Source organism: Eschrichtius robustus, chromosome 16 (assembly GCF_028021215.1).
Source record: "Eschrichtius robustus isolate mEscRob2 chromosome 16, mEscRob2.pri, whole genome shotgun sequence".
Taxonomy (NCBI): domain Eukaryota; kingdom Metazoa; phylum Chordata; class Mammalia; order Artiodactyla; family Eschrichtiidae; genus Eschrichtius; species Eschrichtius robustus.
In genome coordinates this window covers 1,377,436-1,395,462 of record NC_090839.1, presented here as the reverse complement: position 1 = coordinate 1,395,462, position 18,027 = coordinate 1,377,436, and the positions used below count along the sequence as shown (strand labels likewise).

Genomic DNA, 18,027 nt, shown 5'->3' with positions numbered 1-18,027 from the left:
GTTCCTGGTTGCACCTGTGGCCTCTCTCTGAAGTCCTGCCACCCGGGGCTGTCCTTATCCCCAGGGAAGCTCCCTTCTCTTCCACTCCTTCGCATAAGATCTTACGTCATCTTCAGTGTGATTCCCAGACTACGGGCTCCCAGCAGAGCAGTCACCATGCCCAGTCCCTACCCACACCCCCGTACCAAGCATGCAGGAGGCGCTCAACAATCAACTGCTAATGACACCTGAGTGACCGCCTCTTTCCCAGCAGCCATATTTCATCCCTAGACAACACCCACCCCTTGCCTTCGTAACCAGGTGGGAAGAAACTGCCCGTAACAGAGGAATTTCTCACCAGCAGCTTTCCACTCATGGGCTAAGGGGCTTCCTTCAGCCCAGACTCTCATGATCATCCCAGAAGGATACACACTGGGCCCACACACATCTCTCTATCCAGCTGCATTTCACTTTTTAAAACTTTTTTTCCATATCTTATTTTGAGGCTGCTCATCCTAAATAACTCCCAGATGGCCCAGGCACCCACGCTGAATCACCAGTGCAGTCAAGGCTTGGGCATCGCTCTGAAGCCTGATGCCTGATTCACCAAAACCCAGAGGCTGAAGGTGCAGGCACAGTGCTTCCGATTCCTTAATCCTGCCTAAGTCTAGCTCCAACTGTGCTCACATCTGTGCGACACAGGGAAATGAGCCAAATCACTGGAATTAGGCGGAATCCTGGCAGCTGAGCACGGCATTCAGCTCCATCCTGACGCTGGGCACGGAGGCGGGCACAGAACCCACAGGTAGAGTTGGTGGAGCAGACAAACAGGCAGTAACTGGGAGGCTTCGAGTAAGAAAGATGTGGAGAAGACGGTTTCCTTTTGCCCAAATCGTCCAACCTGTCTTTCTGCATCGAGTCTGATTGCCAGGGACGCATTCCAGAATCTGCCTAGAACGAAAGGAACCAGGTGTCTGTGGACCACAGCAGCTGGCCGAACATGGTTCAGGTGCAGTGGCCACCACAGAGGACCAAGACACAGGCCGGCCCCCAGAACCTCCAGGGCAGCGGGGAAAATAATCCTGCACAGCTGACTCCAGGCAGGGCCGAAGAGACTGCAGGAGAGGGGCACAAACCAGCCAAGGCAGTCGGGGGGGGGGGGGCGGGGGGGCGGTTCCTGGGGGAGGAGGCACTCCAGATTGAAGAAGGCAGGGATGGGGCAGGGGATGAAAAGAGGGCGAATGTGGTGGAGGAGCAGGGACCACGACGAGTCCCGGAACAGTAGGGAGATAAGTGGTGAGGGCCACTGTCTGTTAGCACTTCCTGTGTGACAGAGCCCATGTTAAGTGGCTTGGGCCCTGCTTCATTCCCACCTCACAGCAACCCCCTGGGGGGAGCCCCACCTGTGCGTCAGAGAGAGGAGAGGAGCACAGGCCCAGCTGGAATCACAACGTCCAGCCACATCGTGGCTCCCAGGACGGCTGGTGGCCCTGGGCCATTGTGGAATCCTCTATGGGCCACCAAGACTCAGGCTCTGAGTCCCCGGGCTGTCCCAGGGGGTGAGGCTGGCCAGACTGGCTCCAAATGTTTGCTAAGAAGCCCCGAGCGTGTGCCCGGGTCACCCAAGCAGAAACCAGCCCCCATCAGCACCCCCGGGGAAGGCGCCGTCGTCGCTCCCATTGCACGGAGGAGGACACTGCGGCCTGGAAAGGCTCAGCGCCTTGCCGGCTTACACGGCTGGCAGGCCGCAGAGCCGGAAGGGGACCCGGAAGCCCGACGAAGAGTCTACACTCAGCGTCAGGCGAAGAGCGTTCCTCGCCTAGAACACCCTCCCCGGGCACCGCGGTGGACGTGACCTGGTGGGGAGGGGGCGGGGAGAAGCCCGAGGTGGGCGGGGATGGGGCGGGGCGGAGCCGGCGGCCTTGATTGGGTGCTGCTTTGAGATCGTCACGGGACTGCCCCCAGGCCGGCGCCCCGCTTGGCCCCGCCCCCGGACCAGACTCCGCCCAGTCCCAGGCCCCGCCCCTCCGCGGCCAGGGCTCACCTAGAGGCCCGGGTCGGGGAGGATGGGCCCGGACACCCCTGCCCCGGTGCTCAGGAGCCCCTCTGCAGCGCTCAGGCCAGGGGCAATGGAAGCTCTTGGAGCCCACACTCGCAGGCATTGTAGGTTTCCTGTTGCTTTTCTTCTTAGCTGCTTTACTGAGGTGTAACTTGAAATTCCGCCATTTAAAGCGTACAGTTCAGCGGGGTTTACCCCGAGCTGTGCAGATATCGCCATGTGCAGATATCGCCACAACCTAATTTAGGGCGTTTCCATCCCTCTCCCGAAACCCACTCCTTCCAGTGATCCGCACTCTGACGGCGCTTCGCCGCGGGACCGGGCCGCCAGGGGGCGCCGCGATCCAGCCCTCAGCTGCGCCTGCGCAAGCCCCGCGCGCGAGCCCGAGAGCGAACCCACCGAGCGCGCGCCCGCCCCGTGGAGTGCGCCTGCGCGGAGCCCGTGGCCGCGCCAGCTCCCGCCGGGGGCTCGTCGCTGGGCGGCCGGGCCATGGGGGAGGCTGAGGTGGGCGGCGGCGGCGCGGCGGGCGACAAGGGGCCGGGGGAGGCGGCCACCAGCCCTGCCGAGGAGACGGTGGTGTGGAGCCCCGAGGTGGAGGTGTGCCTGTTCCACGCCATGCTGGGCCACAAGCCCGTCGGTGAGCGGAGCGCCGCGCCGCGGCCGCGCACCCGCGTGGGGGCGGGGCGGCGGGCAACGGCCGGGGGCGCGCGCGGGGCGGACGGGGCGGGGCCTCCTGTGCCTGCACCCCCGCCGACCCTGCCCCCACCTGCGCACCCCACCCCTGCCCTCCCCTGCACGCCGCCCCCTCCCGCAGCCCCCGCTCCTGCCCCCGCTGCCCCTTCTGTACCCTAACCCCGCCCGACTCTGCCCGCTCCTGCGCCCAGCCACCCCGGCCCCTCTTTGCTCCTTCCCCGCTGACCCCTGCCCTTTTCTCTCCCCCTTCCCCCCACCCCTGCTCCCCTAACCCCCACCCCCTCCAACCACTGCCCCTCTCGCCCCCTTGCCCCCCACCTCTCTTCCCAACACTACCTGCTGGCCCGCAAGCTGACCCCTTCCTTCTGCAGGTGTGAACCGGCACTTCCACATGATCTGTATCCGAGACAAATTCAGCCAGAACATCGGGCGGCAGGTCCCATCCAAGGTCATCTGGGACCACCTGAGCACCATGTATGACATGCAGGCACTGGTGAGCAGGCCCCCACCCTCCCCAGCCCTCCCAGGGCCAAAGCCCCTCCCTCCCCCAGGCAGAGCTGGGGGCAGGGAGCCCCTCCATGCCTTCTCCCTGGGTCCTTGCCGGGCCCTGGCCTCAGGGACCTTGATGTCTGGGATGTCCCACAGGGGACCAGTTGTTGAACAAGATGGCTCTGAGTAGTTTTACGAAAAACACAAGCCTAACGACGGTAGCTAGTTATTGCCTGGAAGCTACCTTAGGTGGGGGCTTGGGGGGTGGTCGGTTAAGATCTCGCCAGGAGATAACTAGGGAGCTGAAGCTCGTGGGAGGGGCTCTTAGGCCGTTGTCAGTCTTGTGGAAAGTCTCCGAGTGCTATAGGCAGGGAGGTGACCGGGCCTGAGTCCTATTAAGATGAATATGGTGGTTTCTGTGAGAACCAGGCAGGCAGGGGCCCAGGCCTCATGAAACCCCCAGCTGGCCGTGTCTGAGGGGGAAAAGGTTAGCTAGGTAACCAGGACGGCAGAAAAGACAGGTGGGCATTCCCGGCAGAGGAGTGGCAGGCGTCAAGGCCCTGTGGCAGCAGGCATTGGTGCGTCAGGGGACGCAGAGGAGGCCGGGGTGTCTGGAGAATGAGTGGGAGTGGGGATGTCAGGTGACCAGCAGGGTGGGAGACCGTGCTGGGGTTAGGCAAGGCTCTGCCTCTCCTCGGGACTTGGGGCTGCCCCAGCCGCCCAGCTGAGACCTGCTGCGCATCTGTGAGGTGGAGAGCGAAGCCCGGGCCTTCTTGTGTCCATAAACCGCGCTGCCACTCGCTCCCTGTTGGTCTTGGGCAAGTCGTTTGCGCCTCGTCAATCTCCCATAGAAAGGGGAACTGACAGCTGGGCCCTGGATCTGACCCCCTGGCCCACAGTCAGTACCCTGGAAACTCGAGGACAAGCCGCTAAACTAAAGCAGGCCCTGCAGAGGGGCCGTGCCCACCAGCTGGGGCCCCGCTCCCCGAGAATTCCTGTGTTCAGAGGCTTGACAGGGCTCCCATGCTTGTCATGTTGGGGGTCACCTGACCCCCAGGAACTTCCTGCACCCCGACTCCAGGCTGGCGGCCAGGAGCTAGACACAGATGAGTATGGCAGGGCCCCTGTCCTGGGGGGCCCTGGTGCAGTAGGAGACAGTTGGCTCTCGGGCGCAGGCACTGGCTCCAAGGTCCCGTGGCTGTGACGCCCAGCACAGGGCCCGCGTGACACTGGGGGGGGCCACCCAGGGGTCTCAGCCCAGGACAGGTGGCCCCTCTCCCCTTGCTTCCTTAGACCCCAGCACCGCCATGGAGCTGATGCCTCGGTCACCTGGGGCCTTGTAAATATGAGTCTGTGGACCGCACCCCACAAGGTGACCGTGAGCCCAGGCGCCCTCGGGGTTTGCGAAGCTCCCGGATGTTGGTTGTGGCACATTTACATGCTGACCACCTGGCTTGTCAGCACAGCTCCCAAGTTGGGGACTGGAGGCCCTGTCTCCTGAACCCCCTCCCGACCTAGAGACCCTTCCCACCAGCTCACCTTTCTCCTCGTCCGGCGGTCCGTGTTTCCGGGGTCTCTGTCCCTCTGGCATGTGTGTGACTTCCCTCCATTTTGCTTTGCTTACCTGGTTTCTACGGGGGTGGCTCTCCCTGCCTCCCTGGCTCCTTCCCCCCGGAGACGGGACCCAGGCACCATGGCCTTTCCTCATGGCTGTCGCAGGCTCTGAAGGCGCTCTCCTGGAGGGGGAGCCCATGCAGCCGGGCCAGGCCGGCATGACTGCGCTGCCTGATTCTGCCCCCGGAGGCGTGCCAGCCGGCGGAGCTGCCCTGGCATCATCTCAGGTGACACTAAACCCTTATTCTTCCCATCGTGATGCCTGCCTGTGGCTCACACTGTAGTTTTGCCTCGTCTGGGTCTCTGTGACAAGCCAGCCCCTCGCAGACTGCACAAGAGAAAGAAGAAAGTTCTCAGCCCTGCGCCTGCCCACTGCAGCCCCCAAGACAGTCACGTGTGTTCATTGGTCGCTCCTGAGTTGTCTCTTACATATCTTTAGTCACATTTTCTTTTGAATGTGACTTTTAAAATCACATTTTCTTCTTTGTTTCTTAAAAAAACCCAAAATGCCCTGTTTGCCATCAGCACGAGTCTGAGATTCTCCCATTCCCAAATCCAGAGAGGAACTTCGTCCTTCCAGACGAAATCATTCAAGAAGTCCGAGAAGGTGAGACTCGGGCGAGAGCAGATTTGGGAACTAGGAAAGGCCGAGGGCGGTGGTGTCAGGGTGAAGGTCACGAGCCTCGGGGAGTGAGCGTCACTGGCAGGTGATGCTGGGCCCTCTTGGAGGGGGAGGTCTGGGGGCCCCCGGGACTGGGGGAGGACTTCCTGAAGGACATACGCGCCTCCCGAGTCAGGAGGAGCCCCTGGCCTGAGCCGCTGCAGGTCGGGTGGGGCTGCGGCGCCCACTGCCCCGGGCTCTAGGTCACCGTCGGCCGTCTCCCCCCAGGAAAAGTGGTCATTGAGGAGGAAACGAACGAGGAAATGAAGGAAGATGTGGACCCCCACAATGTGGCCGATGATGGTAAGTATGGAGCTCGCCCGCCCCTCCTGGGGCCCTAGGGGCACAGCACCCCAGCTTGGCAAGGCCTCCCCGTCGCGGGCAGCCAGGGCCTGGCACCTGGCTCAGCAGCTGAGAAGGCCGCTTCCGTCTGCTCAGGCAGAGCCTCCCACGCTGGGAGGTCACGCACGGGGCTGGCACGGGGCGGGGAGGGGGGCACGGGGCAGCCTGGCCCCGGGCCCAGTCAGTGGTCACGGGGTGCAGGAGGGTGTCCGACTGAAGCACCCCCAGTTCGGGAGGAGCCTTTTGGGGTCAATGTCATGTATGTAGGTGTAGATTTCTTAAACTGAACAGGAAGATGAAATAAAATTTTGGATATTCTGTTTTCAGCCAAATGATTTTGTCTCCCAGTTTTTTCATCTTCAGGAAGCTTGGGGAAAGCAACAGAAAAGTCCAGCAAAGACAAAGACAAGAGCAACTCAGACTTGGGGTCCAAAGAGGGGCCGGACAAGCGGAAGCGCAGCCGGGTCACCGACAAAGTCCTGACCGCCAACAGCAACCCCTCCAGCCCCAGCGCGGCCAAGCGGCGCCGGACGTAGACGCTCACAGCAGGCGGGCACCGTGGTCACCAGGCGGTCGGCGGGTCAAATGCCACCGGGCCTGCTGCCTGCCCTCAGGTGCCAGAGGCTCCCGCAGTGCCACTCAGAGCGCCTGGGCTCAGATGGCCCCTGACGACCGAAACGGGACCCATTCAGATGCTGAGACCCGAGAGGTGTGAGCCCCGGCCACGGCCGCTCCGGACAGTCGTGGCTTCGTGACAACGGCCGAGCTGCGCCGGTGGCTAAGCGTTGGCATGGGCCTGCGGACCAGGCTGCATGGGCAGAGAGCGGGGCACAGCCAGCAATAACACACCGACCCGCCTCTCTGCTCTGAGGAGCCCCGGTCTTCCCGTTTGTCCATCTGTCCTTCTGTCTACCGCTCTCACCTGACTGCGGCCTCAGGAGAGCGTCAGGCCGCCGGCGCCGGCCCCTCCACCACCCGAGAGACTGAGAACTGGGTATTTTGCCTCATTCACTTGTACTGTAACGATGTATATAATTTGGTTGGTATTTCACTATTTAATTTTTAAGAAGCCTATTTTACTAGTGTTTTATATGAAAAAAAATACTGCAGAAGTTAAACCTGTGTTGTATTTTTTCTGAGATGTTTTGTTTTAAGGTAACAGACCACTGAGATACTTTTTGCTCAGTTTTTATATGCCGATACAGAGAATTTGTAGCGGTTATTTTTGTATTCTCAAGTAACTCGCAAACAGACCAAATGAGCATGTGGAGGGAGGCAGGATGTGGGGCTGACCCGCCGCAGCCTGGGCCCCGGGCTGACCGAGGTACACTTGTGTTTGACTGAGGGACATTAAAACACAAAAAAGCAACCTGGAGTTGTGTGATTTTGATACCAAAGTAAGTTAACTTCTCCTACAATAGGAAGTTGTATTTTTTCAAGATTTATAACTGAAGCTAACTTTGATGTACTGGATCACTCGATACAATGAATATACAACCTAGTAACAACAGGTTCCAGAGTGGCTACTTTGTTGCATGTAAGCAACCCTTCAAATGCAGAATGTCAAGAGAGCAAACCAGCCAGAACTGGTGCCTCCTTCCCAAGAACAAACGAATGTGACGGTGAGAATTCCGGCTGAGCTTGTGTTGAGAGGCGCAGCCGGGCCTCCCGAGTGACGGCGAAGGTGCTCGCCCTCATCTTGACAAACCACGAGGACATTGAATGCCACCCGTCCCCCACCATCAGGAGCAGGAGGTCAGAACTGGCTGAGCCCACGAGGCCAGGCCAGGAGCTCCATGGGCTGAGGTCACCTGGCGTGGGGTCAGAGGCCGGCACCCGCTTCCCTGGCAGGGCCGACGCTGTCCGGCAGTGTCTTGTGTCAGGTTGAGTGTCCTGGGTCGGGTCTGCCGACCCTGAGCAGCCCTGGCCTTCCAGCCCGACTGCCCTGTGCGGGAAGCTGGGGCAGAAGCTTGCACCCCACACTCAGACCTGCTGCATGGGGGGCCCCTGTGGGGTAAGTCTCCAGCAGAAGATCACACCCTCAGAGGTAACCTCCTGCCACGGGGAGGGGAATCTAGATGGAGACCAGGTGCAGTTGGGTGTGACTGGCACTTGTAAAGCAGAAGCTGGGCAGCGTCTGAGAACAAGCCTTGTGTGGCAGCAGGCAGCCGTGGGAAGGCTGTGCTCTGAGCGCCGCAGGCTGGGGCCACGGCCCTGTCTCCGCTGCATGCTTGTCTGTTCTCTGGGGCAGAGGTGGGGAGCCTGCCCGCCCACGTGCTCTCAGAGCTGCCCAGCCCTGGAGGGCACCCCAGCACCCATCAGTGCCCCCCATCAGAGGCTGGAAGTCACAGCCAGGGTCTCCGAGGCCAGCTGCAAGTCAGCTAAGAAGGCCAGGCCCGCGGCCGCAGCCTGCGGTGGGCCAGCCCCACCCGATGCCTGGCAGCTCTTCTATCGCCTGCTCCTCGGGACACCTGCCCAGGCCATCGGTGGCAGATGATTTGCAGAAATGCCCAGAGCTCCATACCTTTGGCGGAGTCACCACTGTCCTTTTAGAAAGTCGTCCAGGCAAGACGGTACCCAGAGAGGTAACAGGTTGGTGAGTCTGCAAGGAATTGGCACCAGCACCAAAAGAGGTCTTTAGCTGTGCCCACGGCCAAGATTGGCAGGTTCTGTTCAGCTCTGGGTCGTCCCCAGCTGCACAGCTTGAGGACTGTCACGTCCCCTGAGGCCTGCTAGCTGACTTGCAGGGCTGGGCGAGGTCAGCATCCCCGGGGGCTGGGCTGGGCCTCAGTCTGTGTTGAACAGCCCTGAGGATGATCCCCGGTCATTTCTGCCTCCAGGTGTTTGGGTCGTTGCCTGGTGCCGCCTCGTAAGTGCAGGCAGCCCCTGTGCTTTCTTATAACCATTATAATGCAGCAAAGGGGACAAGAGGGCAGACCCACGAGGACACTGCACTATGGGACTCTCTACTGGAGAGAGACTTTCCCGCTGGCCTTGAAGAAGAAAACTGCCCAGTTGTGAACCTTTGGAGGGGACACAGGGATCTCTGCCCTACTGCCCAGGAAGATGGCTTCTACCAACCATCTGAGGGGGCTTGAAAGCAGTTCAGTCCCCGAAGGAAATCTGATGAGACTGCTGCCCCAGCCGACACCTGGAGAGCATCCTGGGGGGACACCTGGGGGACAACTTCCAGGGGGTGTCCTCCTGGGGGCATCCTTGCGGGGGGACATCCTCCACACATTCGTACGGGGTGGGGGACATGCTGTGGACAACTGCCAGGGGGGCCACCCTTCGGGGGACATCCTGCCTCAGGTCATCCTGAGAGGGCACGATGGTGGAGAGAGGTATCCTCCAGGGGGAATGTTCTGGAGGGGAAGGGACATTCTGGGGGGTGCTCTGGGGGACAGGGACCCTCTGGAAGCATCCTCAGAGGAGAGGGCATCCTGGGCTACATTCTTCTGAGGAGGGCATGGGGGCGGGGCTTCTTCCAGGGGATGGTTCTGGACTTCTAGGAGGTAAGCATCCTCCAAGAAAAAGATCTCCAGGGTGGGGATCTCAGGGTGGAGGGGAACATTCCCGGACAGTGGAAGAGAGACTTTTCAGGTTGGTGGGTTGGGGAGGCAAGCATCCTCCAGGGAAACATCTTTTTGGGGGACATTTTCCCAGGGGAAAGGGATATTCTGGGCGGATCCTGAGGGGGTGTCCTCGGGGAACATCCTCCAGGGGGCCTCTCCAGGGAGAAACCACCAAGGTGGGCATGGGTGGCGGGCAACCTCACGGCGGAAGGGGGCGAGCGTCCTCCGGAGGGGCTTTCTCGGGGTGATGGGCCTCCTCCAGGGGGACCTCCTTCAGGGGGCCTCCTGGGGCTGGGCCTCCTGCGGGCGGGGCGGACGGAGTCGGCAGCCCCGGGCCCGCCCCCGGCACGCCCCCCGGCACGCCCCCCGGCACGCCCCCGCGCTTCCTCCCTCTATCACTTTCGCTTCCGCCGGAGCGGGTCCCGCCGCCGCCGGAGTATGGAGGACCCGGACTGCGACTCGACCTGGGAGGAGGACGAGGAGGAGGACGGCGAGGGCCCGAGGGCCGGGGCCGACGAGGATGGCGAGGCCGGCGCTCCGGGGGACGTGGAGGCCGAGGCGGACCCGCGGCCCAGCGCGTTCCAGGTGCCGCCCCCGCGCGCTGGGTACCCGGCGCCCCTGGGGAGGCCGCGTTGGAATAGGGGGCAAGGCCCGGCTCCTGGAAAATCGTTCCCCCCCGACCCCGGGGCCGGGTGTGGAGGCCCCTCCCGGAGACCCGGCTTGGGGCCCGGCTCCCCATCTCCAGCGGTTGCCCTCTTCCCTGCCCTGTCCTCCTCCCCCATCGTGATCCCCAGGACACCCTGAGATCCGCCCGACCCCCTCCCCCGCACCCCCCGCCCCCGCACCAGGGCACCTTGCAGGGAATCCAGGGCCACCCTCAGACCCGTGTCCCCAGGACCAGATCTGCGTAAGGACACCTCCTCAAGGGGGTGGCCCCGCACATCCTGGACTCCTCTCTGTCCTGCCCCAGCCTCAGGCCCTGGCTCTGTCCTTTGAAGAGGCCCCAGCCCTCAGTGCTGGCCCCCTCCACTGCTCCTCTCGGCCTCCTGGAGCTCCCTCCTGCACCCTGGCGCCGCTCGGGGGGCACCTCACCCTGCCCCGCTGTCCAGGACTCCAGCTTCCCTCAGGCCCCGGAGCCCCCAGCCTGCCCCACCCCCACTGATCCTCAGCGCGGCACCCACCCACTCTGGCTGGGGCTGACCTCACGTCGTCTTGGAGGCGGCCTTGGAGGCTACATGTGCGTGGCGTGCCTGCGCCAGGGTGGCCGGCTGTGCCCACCGGTTACTCGTTGTCACCACTGGTTACTTGTCATAACCATGGTTACTCATCATTACCAGCGGTTACTTGCTAGCGCTCGCCAGGTGTCACATTCCCGGAGTGGGTGCAGCTGGGGTTCCGGGTAAGAGGGAAGGCCCCAAGTGGTAGCTGACACCATGTGTCCCCCTCACTTTGGGATGAGGGCGTCCTGGCACCATGTCTAGGGAGTCTTGAATTCCAGCCTGTGTGGTGTCGGGGATGGATTCTCCCTGTAGCAGATGAGAGCTCTGGTTTTTCAGGTTTCTCTCTGTGTCTTGGAGTGGTCAGTCAGCGAGAGGGACCCCAAGGGGCTCCTGGGCCTGGCTGGAAGGCCGGCGGCCTCGGCACTTCTCTAGTGTTTCAGGGAGGTAGGCTGGGTAGTGGTCAGGGTCACAGGAGTCACAGGGCAGGAATCTGGCTCTTTCCGCAGGCAGATGCCCACTGGGCATGGTGCAGCTTAGGTGAGAGGACACTGTCACCACCATAGTTCCATGGGCCACGCTCCTAAAGCAGTGCTCTGGCACCTTGACCTCCCTGTGAGATGCCCACAATCCTCTGACCTCTTTCCTGTCTCCTTCCTGCTATGGCTTCTGTCCCTCTACAAAGTCCCTATCCCCTCTCCCGCAGGGGCCCCCATGGTCCTCTCTGGCTGCCCCACACTGGGTCCCAGCATGGCTTTTTGGTGCTTCGTCCTGGGCTCTGTCATTTGTGCATCTGTGGGGCTGGCCCTGCTCTGAGCTGTGCACGTGACCAGCATCGGTCAGGACCCATTCTCTTGAGATGACCCAGGGAGGCAGACAAATGGAAACTGATGGAAGGGCGGGGCCAGCTTCTGCTGAGTTTCAGTTTCATCTGCTGTCCATTGGCCAAACTGGCATCTGGCTAAGAAGCCCACCAGGGGAAGCATCTGGGGCCCCTCCTGGCAAGGCCACTACCCTTACGGACACAGACCCTTAGGTGACAACTTAGAGCACAGTGCAAGGAGGAAGTGCTGGGAAAGGCGGGGTTCCCAGGGCAAGGTCCTGGGGTGTGATCCAAGCAGGGTAGCCAGCAAACATGGGAGGAGAAAGTGAAGCTAGAGTTAGGGGGGCTCCACCCCAAGAATGCACATTGGCCTGGGGTTCCTGAGGGCCGGAGCAAGCAGCAGGGGGCCAGCCTCACTCCAGCTACTCCGACCCCCTCTGATTTTGCTGACAGCTAGCCCAGGTCCTTGCTGCCGTCACCAGGATGGGGGCTCCATGGGGTGGGTCCTGCTTGCTGGCTGCCTTGAGGAGTGGGGAGGGTCTCCTTGGGGGGGTCTCATCCAGTCTCCTCTCTTTCCAGCTCAAGGTGACAGGGTCCCGAAACTGGCGAGCAGTGAGGGACACACGCAGGTACCGGCACCACTACCCGGTAGGTAGCTGCCTGCAGCGCCCTTGCCCCCTGCAGCCCACCCAGGACCAAATCCTCCTCCCGGAGAAGGCCAGCTGGACAGTGTCCCATCAGCCCTTCTCAGACAATGTCCCACGTCCTGCCGGACACCCCAGCTGGGCCTGCTGTTCCTTCGCTTAATCATGGGGTGACAGCACGGCGCCCTAACTCCCATCTCAGTGCCGTTACCTTTAAAACACGTGACGGCGCCAGCTGGCAGCTCGTCCACAGGAGGCCCGGCACCGCTAGCCCATCTCACAGCCTCCTTTCCCTCAGCCCCGGCTCCCTGCACCCAAGAGTCTCAGGCAATCCCTGGGCTGTCTTTGGGGTGCAGATGAAGGGGACCTCCCAGCCCTGGCCCACGTTGGTGAGGGGAAGGTCGTTGCTGGTGGTCAGAGGTGGCTGCTGTCCCCCAAGTGTGGAGGCTGGTCCTCACCTGTGGGGTGGGGGGCCCAGACTTGGCACTTGGGGTCTTCACCAGCCTTCAGGATGTCTGGAGGTTCACGGGCCAAGAGCAGCCACCCCCTCCCTCCCACCCATCCCAGGAATGCTTTAGTGTGAGGGGCCCTTGGAGGCAGCCTGTTTTGGTGATGTCCTGACTGGCACCTTTCTCTGGCTCCTCAGGATTTGGTGGAAGGAGATGGCAATGGTGACATGCCCAACCTGAGTTTCTACAAAAACGAGATTCGGTTCCTGCCTAACGGTGTGTACCTGCTCGGCTGCTGGCAGCTCCAGCCTCGGGGGGCTCCCTTCTCCCCTCTGCCTGTCTGGTCTGCTGGGACCTGGTCTGGACACGTGGCTTTCAGATAGCCCCACGGTGTCCCCTGGAAGCTGCTGAGGGGCCGCCAGGGCCCCAACTCTTGGCCTGGATCCACTAACGAACATGCTCCGAAGGGCCAGGCAATGAACGTTGGTGGCTTTGCAGGCCGCACCGTCTCTGCCCGACTACCCGACTCTCCCTCTGTAGTGGGAAAGCAGCATGTGTAAGCTAACAGGAAAGAACAGTTTTTACGTTCTTAAGTGGCTGGGGAAGATGTAAGAGATAATAACATTTTGTTACATGTGAAAATCATACGAGATTCAGATTTCAGTGTCCGTAGTGAGGTTTCCTTGGAACCCACCCATGCCCTTGCACGTACGTGTTGTCTGTGGCTGCTTTCCTGCCACGGCACAGGCCGGTGGCCGCACAGCCTCAGGTGTTCCCCTCCTGGCCCTTTGCAGAAACAGGGGCTGCCCTGCGGGAGACCAGGCTGCAGGGTGGGGCTTGGCTGCAGGTTCTGTTTGAGGGCAGAATTCTGGCCAGCAGCCTGTGCTTTGTGGGGTATGGCGAGGCCCCCCTTCTGCAAAGACAGGTGCAGGTTTGGGACCACTTGTCCTTCCCCGATGGGGCCTGCCCACTCAGGTCTGCCCTGCATCAGCAATAAGGGTCCGCTTTCCAGGTGGCAGAGTGGCAGTCGGCCAAAGTGGGGTTAAAATCACACGAGCTGTGCACAACCTGAAGCTGCCAGGCCCCGAGGTCCTCACGAAAGGGGCAGAGGGCGGTGGGGGCAGGGGCTCTCGGGAGCCCTGGCTGACTTGTCCCCGTGGGGCTCCCAGGCTGTTTCATTGAGGACATTCTTCAGAACTGGAAGGAAGAGTACGACCTCCTGGAGGACAATCACTCCTACATCCAGTGGTGAGTGGGCAGGGCGGGGCCGAGGTTTTGGGGCGGGGCTCCGGAGGAGCAGCTTGAGGTCCCACCCAGGCTGGAGCCTGGCTCCGCCTCTGCCAGGCACAGCGCTTACTGAGCAGGTGCGCTGCCCTCAGCGCCCAGCGCCCGGCACTGCAGGCGGGACCAGCTAAGGGGAGACCGGGTCCTGCAGTCTGGGTTCTTCTGGGCTCTCCAGCTGTAAACAGCCTCTGCCCCTGGGAGCTGACACCGGTCTTGGGGGACAGGAAAAGCAGCAAACCAGCTGGCTGGAGGCCCCACGAGCCTGTCCGCGGAGCCGCTCTGCCGCGGGGGCGGGTTCTGACGGTGCCTTGAGGCACCCCCGGATGCCGCCCCACAAACGCAGTGTCCTTTAAGGACAGCTTGCAGGGAGCCAACCTGGGGCACAGGGTTTCCCGCGGAATAACTCCACAGCGTTAATGATGGGAGGAACAGAAGAACGTGAAAACGAAAGGGAACGGAGGGCTTCCCGGGGGGTGGCTGGCAGGTGCCCTTGCTGCCGAGTGGGCGGGCTGGGACTTCTGTAGGTGGGTCTGTCCTGGGCCCTCGTCCTGGGCACCCTCCCTGGAGCTCTCCCACCCTTGCCCCTTGGCTTTACTGACTGGTGAGAACCCGTGGCACGTGTGGTCCAGCCAGCCCCCGGAGGCAAGCGGAGAGCCGCCCCAGGCTGCCCAGCCAGCGCGTGCCAAGTGGCCGGTGGCCCGCGTCTGCCAACTGATGGGGCCCGTGCCATCTCTTCCTTCACAGGCTGTTTCCCCTGCGGGAGCCAGGAGTGAACTGTCACGCCAAGCCCCTCACGCTCCAAGAGGTCGAGGTGAGCTCTAAAGGCCAGGGGAGGGGCCTGGCTGGCCACAGGGGTTCGCGTGCCCCTTCAGGAGCTGCTGGGGGTACAGGAGCTAGAGGAGCGCCTCCCCCCCAGCCGTGTAATTATCTTCCCTCCCAAGTGGTCCTCGCCTCTGTCCCCAGTGCTCCTTGCAGGCTTCCAGAGAAATCCGACTGTGAGGATTGCTCACATCCAGGGGTCCAGGGCAGGGGCCACGAGCAGAGTCAGAGTGACCGGGCTCTGCCTTGGTCAGCCCTGGTTTGGGCTGGACTGGGGATGCCCTGGATGGTCGGGAGGGGGCTCCAGGAACCAAGGAGCCCGCGAGAGAGGCCAAGCAGGTGCACCGAGGAGACAGGGTGGGTGCTTGCTGCCCCGTGTCCAGCCCTGGAGTCCCTGAGGTCCCCTCTCAGGTCAGGGAGTTCCTCTGGGGGCTACGGCAGCACCTCAGGCCTCGGAGAGACCTTGCGGCAGCTCTGAGTGAAGAGAGTATCCCTGGACTTCTGCACCCTGGCACTTCACCCTAAGGGGCTGAGCCGAAGCCCCGGGATGAATCGGGGACCGAGGGAGGCGTGCGGCCCCACAACTGCATTGGCGCCACCCTGAGCTCCCTGCTGCTCTCCGGGGGCGTTTTCCAGGCGTTTAAAAGCTCCACAGAGGTCAGGAAGCGGTTGGTCCAGGCCTACGAGCTCATGCTGGGCTTCTTCGGAATCCAGCTCAAGGACCGAGACACGGGCCGGGTGTGCCGAGCGCAGAACTACCAGAAGCGCTTCCAGAACCTCAACTGGTGAGGACGCCCCTCAGCCCGGGCCCAGCAGCTCGGGGGTCCGCACGGCCGGTCTCAGGTGGGGAGGAGCACCTCTGGGGAGGAGGCCTGCAGGGCCGGTGCCGGAGGCTCTGGGCGTCCTCCTTGCTTGCAGAGCGCGGGTGGACCCCGCCTGATAGGGGTGTGAGAGCTAAAGAAAGCCGCGTGAGTCCACAGGCTTCTTGGCTGTGCCCTCCTGCCCACGTGGGCATGGGTCAGGTTGTCAGGGGGGCTCCAGCACCTTCACAGCGTCCCTGAGCCTTGCACCTGCTGGGAGTGGCAGGCACGCCCCCCTCTCCCGCCTTGGGAAACGCTGGGCTTGGGGGAGGCCCAGAGCGCGACTCTGCTGATGGTGCAACCACCCTTGCCCGTGGGTAACTGAGGCCCCCGCCTCTGCAGGGTCCCCACCTGGTCCTCTTCCAGCTGAGGTGGGGGTGGGTGTTCCATGGGACCAAGGGGCCAGTCACCCTTCTAGAGGATGCATCCCAATCCCTCATCTACATGATCCAGGTTCACAGGCCGTCTTCTCAGGGACCGGGGCCCTGCAGGGGGAGCAGGTGGGGACGGGGACGGGCCTGTGGGCCGCAGTGTCTCTGCTGGTGGACATCAGGCCCTTGGGGTGGGGGTGGGGGTGGGGGGAAGGGTGGGCTTTGGCTGAGCGCCGCCCGCCCCCGCGTAGCCCTGCCAGCGCCCCCTGTCCCCTCCAGGCACAGCCACAACAATCTCCGCATCACCCGCATCCTCAAGTCTCTGGGGGAGCTGGGCCTGGAGCACTACCAGGCGCCCCTGGCCCGCTTCTTCCTGGAGGAGACGCTGGTGCGCCGGCAGCTGCCCGGCGTCCGGCACAGCGCCCTGGATTACTTTGTGTTCACCGTGCGGTGCCGGCACCAGCGCCGTGAGCTGCTGTACTTCGCCTGGGAGCACTTCCGGCCCCGCTACAGGTTCGTCTGGGGGCCCCACGACAAGCTGCAGAAGTTCAGGCCGTGCTCTCCTCCCTGCTCGCCCCGGCCGGCCCGCCCAAGGCAGGCCGACGGGGAGGAGAGCCCTGGGGACCCCCTCCTTGAGGCCGGAGCCCAGGGGCAGACCTGCGGGCCAGGGAGGCATGAGGAGGGGGACCCGGTGGCCCAGGGTCCCCAGCCTCCCGGCACAGAGCCCCAGGACGCTGGAGCCTTGGAGAAGGACCAGGGAGATGAGGCGGGCGAGGAGCAGGGGCCAGAGTCTCCAAACCCCAAGGAGAGCAAGAAGAGGAAGTTGGAGGCGAATCTGCGGGAGCGGGCCCCAGGGGAGCCGGGCCCGAGCGCCTCGGAGGTGGAGAAGATCGCCCTGAACTTGGAGGGCTGTGCCCTCAGCCAGGGCAGCCTCGGGGCGGAGACCCAGGAAGTGGGCAGCCAAGCCCCAGAGGAGGCCGAGCAGCCCTGCCCCCAGCCCCTGGAGGCCAAGGTGGCTGATGAGGTGAGGAAGCGAAGGAAGACGGACCAGGGTGCCAGGGACGGCACTGGGGTGGCAGCAGGTGATGGCACCCTGACGCTGGCCACCACCCAGCCCCCTGCCCCTTCAGGGTGCCCAGTGGCTGAAGAGGGTGAAAATGGGGTCAAAGAAGAAGAAGCAGATGGCCAGGCAGGGCCGGAGCGGGGTGCCCCCGGGAGCCCAGCCACTGCAGGACCCGAGGTGGATGAGAGGGCTGAGAGGGCAGAGCCCACGGAGGCAGGGCCCTCTGTCCAGCCCGGAAAGCCTTAGGGAAGGGTACGCCCGGGGCCCTGCCCTGCCGCGCCGCAGGCCTGGGAGCCGTTGTCGCCACTGTTCTCAGCGCCCAGCTCTGCGGGCCTCTCCCTGCTGGTCACTGCAGCCACTACTGCAACTGCTGGCAGGGCAGGTCCCGCCCTTGGGGGAGGCCAGGGCTTCAGCACCCTTCTTTCCTCGACCTCACTTCCCGCCTCTTTCGTCCTCTGTGCCGCTGCCCGCCCCCCACCTCTGTAACTTGGCTCCTCATGGCCTGGGGGGTGGGAGGGGGTACCATTTTCTTAGTCTGGCGCAGAGGCCTTTTCTGAATAAACTCATTTGACTTTGAGTGTTTGGGCGTCGAAGGTGGCCCTGTGGGTGGCCGGGGCAGGGGAGGGGCTGGTCTCATGAGTGATGCTGGCTGGACACCCTCTGGGTGCACGTGGCCCGGCTGTGGCACCACTTTGCCCGTGGGAGTGCCTGGGGTGCAGCAGTGGTGCAGGCCTCCTGGGCACCCTGACCCCACAGCTTCCCAGAGCCTCTGGGGCTGGACAGCTGGTCCCTCGGCTGCCTTTTGTCACCGGTTCAGGAGCGTGGGAGCAGTGTTCAGTGCGCCCTGATTTGGGGTTCCGTGATGTGCCTCGGGGAGCAGGCTCAGTGGTGCGCTCTGTGGCTCTGTCCCCTCTGTCCCCTCCCTGGCAGCCGCAGCCGCCCCTCACCCCATCGGTCCTCCACACAGGGAACCCCTGGGCCCTCCGACCCGGCGTGGGAACGGAGTGCCTCCCTCCCTCGGCAGCCCCCACCCCGCAGGACATGCTACCCCTGAACCTGGCTTTGCCCCCCGTGCCAGGACCGCT

General features: G+C 63.0%; 2 protein-coding genes across 4 annotated transcripts; both read left to right on the top strand.

Annotated features, from left to right (window-relative positions):
• Positions 1–2,493: 2,493 nt before the first annotated feature.
• MRGBP (MRG domain binding protein) lies at positions 2,494–7,206 on the top strand. The gene is made up of 5 exons (XM_068566086.1): positions 2,494–2,675; positions 3,103–3,224; positions 5,360–5,441; positions 5,724–5,798; positions 6,186–7,206. The coding sequence occupies exons 1-5, from the start codon at positions 2,528–2,530 to the stop codon at positions 6,371–6,373; spliced, it is 615 nt and encodes a 204-aa protein (XP_068422187.1). The 5' UTR covers positions 2,494–2,527; the 3' UTR covers positions 6,374–7,206.
• A 2,621-nt stretch (positions 7,207–9,827) lies between these two features.
• Positions 9,828–18,019, top strand: OGFR (opioid growth factor receptor). 3 transcript variants are annotated; one of them, XM_068524665.1, is made up of 8 exons: positions 9,828–9,997; positions 12,032–12,100; positions 12,743–12,821; positions 13,715–13,793; positions 14,574–14,640; positions 15,285–15,433; positions 16,159–16,903; positions 17,910–18,019. In XM_068524665.1, exons 1-8 carry the CDS (start codon positions 9,851–9,853, stop codon positions 17,994–17,996), a joined length of 1,422 nt encoding a protein of 473 aa, XP_068380766.1. In that variant the 5' UTR covers positions 9,828–9,850; the 3' UTR covers positions 17,997–18,019. The 3 variants fall into 3 exon arrangements, with proteins under 3 accessions (XP_068380766.1, XP_068380765.1, XP_068380764.1); XM_068524664.1 differs by lacking the exon at positions 17,910–18,019 and adding an exon at positions 17,010–17,519 and having other exon boundaries at positions 15,363–15,433; XM_068524663.1 differs by lacking the exon at positions 17,910–18,019 and adding an exon at positions 17,010–17,519.
• Positions 18,020–18,027: the final 8 nt, after the last annotated feature.

What these genes read in the sequence shown, in the direction of transcription:
- OGFR (XM_068524663.1), top strand. Translation starts at nt 9,851, where the DNA reads ATGGAGGACCCGGACTGCGACTCGACCTGGGAGGAGGACGAGGAGGAG. An exon ending in AATCACTCCTACATCCAGTG is followed by an intron (nt 13,794 to 14,573) that starts GTGAGTGGGCAG and finishes CTTCCTTCACAG; the next exon opens with GCTGTTTCCCCTGCGGGAGC. An exon ending in CGCTTCCAGAACCTCAACTG is followed by an intron (nt 15,434 to 16,158) that starts GTGAGGACGCCC and finishes TGTCCCCTCCAG; the next exon opens with GCACAGCCACAACAATCTCC.
- MRGBP (XM_068566086.1), top strand. Translation starts at nt 2,528, where the DNA reads ATGGGGGAGGCTGAGGTGGGCGGCGGCGGCGCGGCGGGCGACAAGGGG. An exon ending in TGTATGACATGCAGGCACTG is followed by an intron (nt 3,225 to 5,359) that starts GTGAGCAGGCCC and finishes GTTTGCCATCAG; the next exon opens with CACGAGTCTGAGATTCTCCC. An exon ending in CCACAATGTGGCCGATGATG is followed by an intron (nt 5,799 to 6,185) that starts GTAAGTATGGAG and finishes TTTGTCTCCCAG; the next exon opens with TTTTTTCATCTTCAGGAAGC.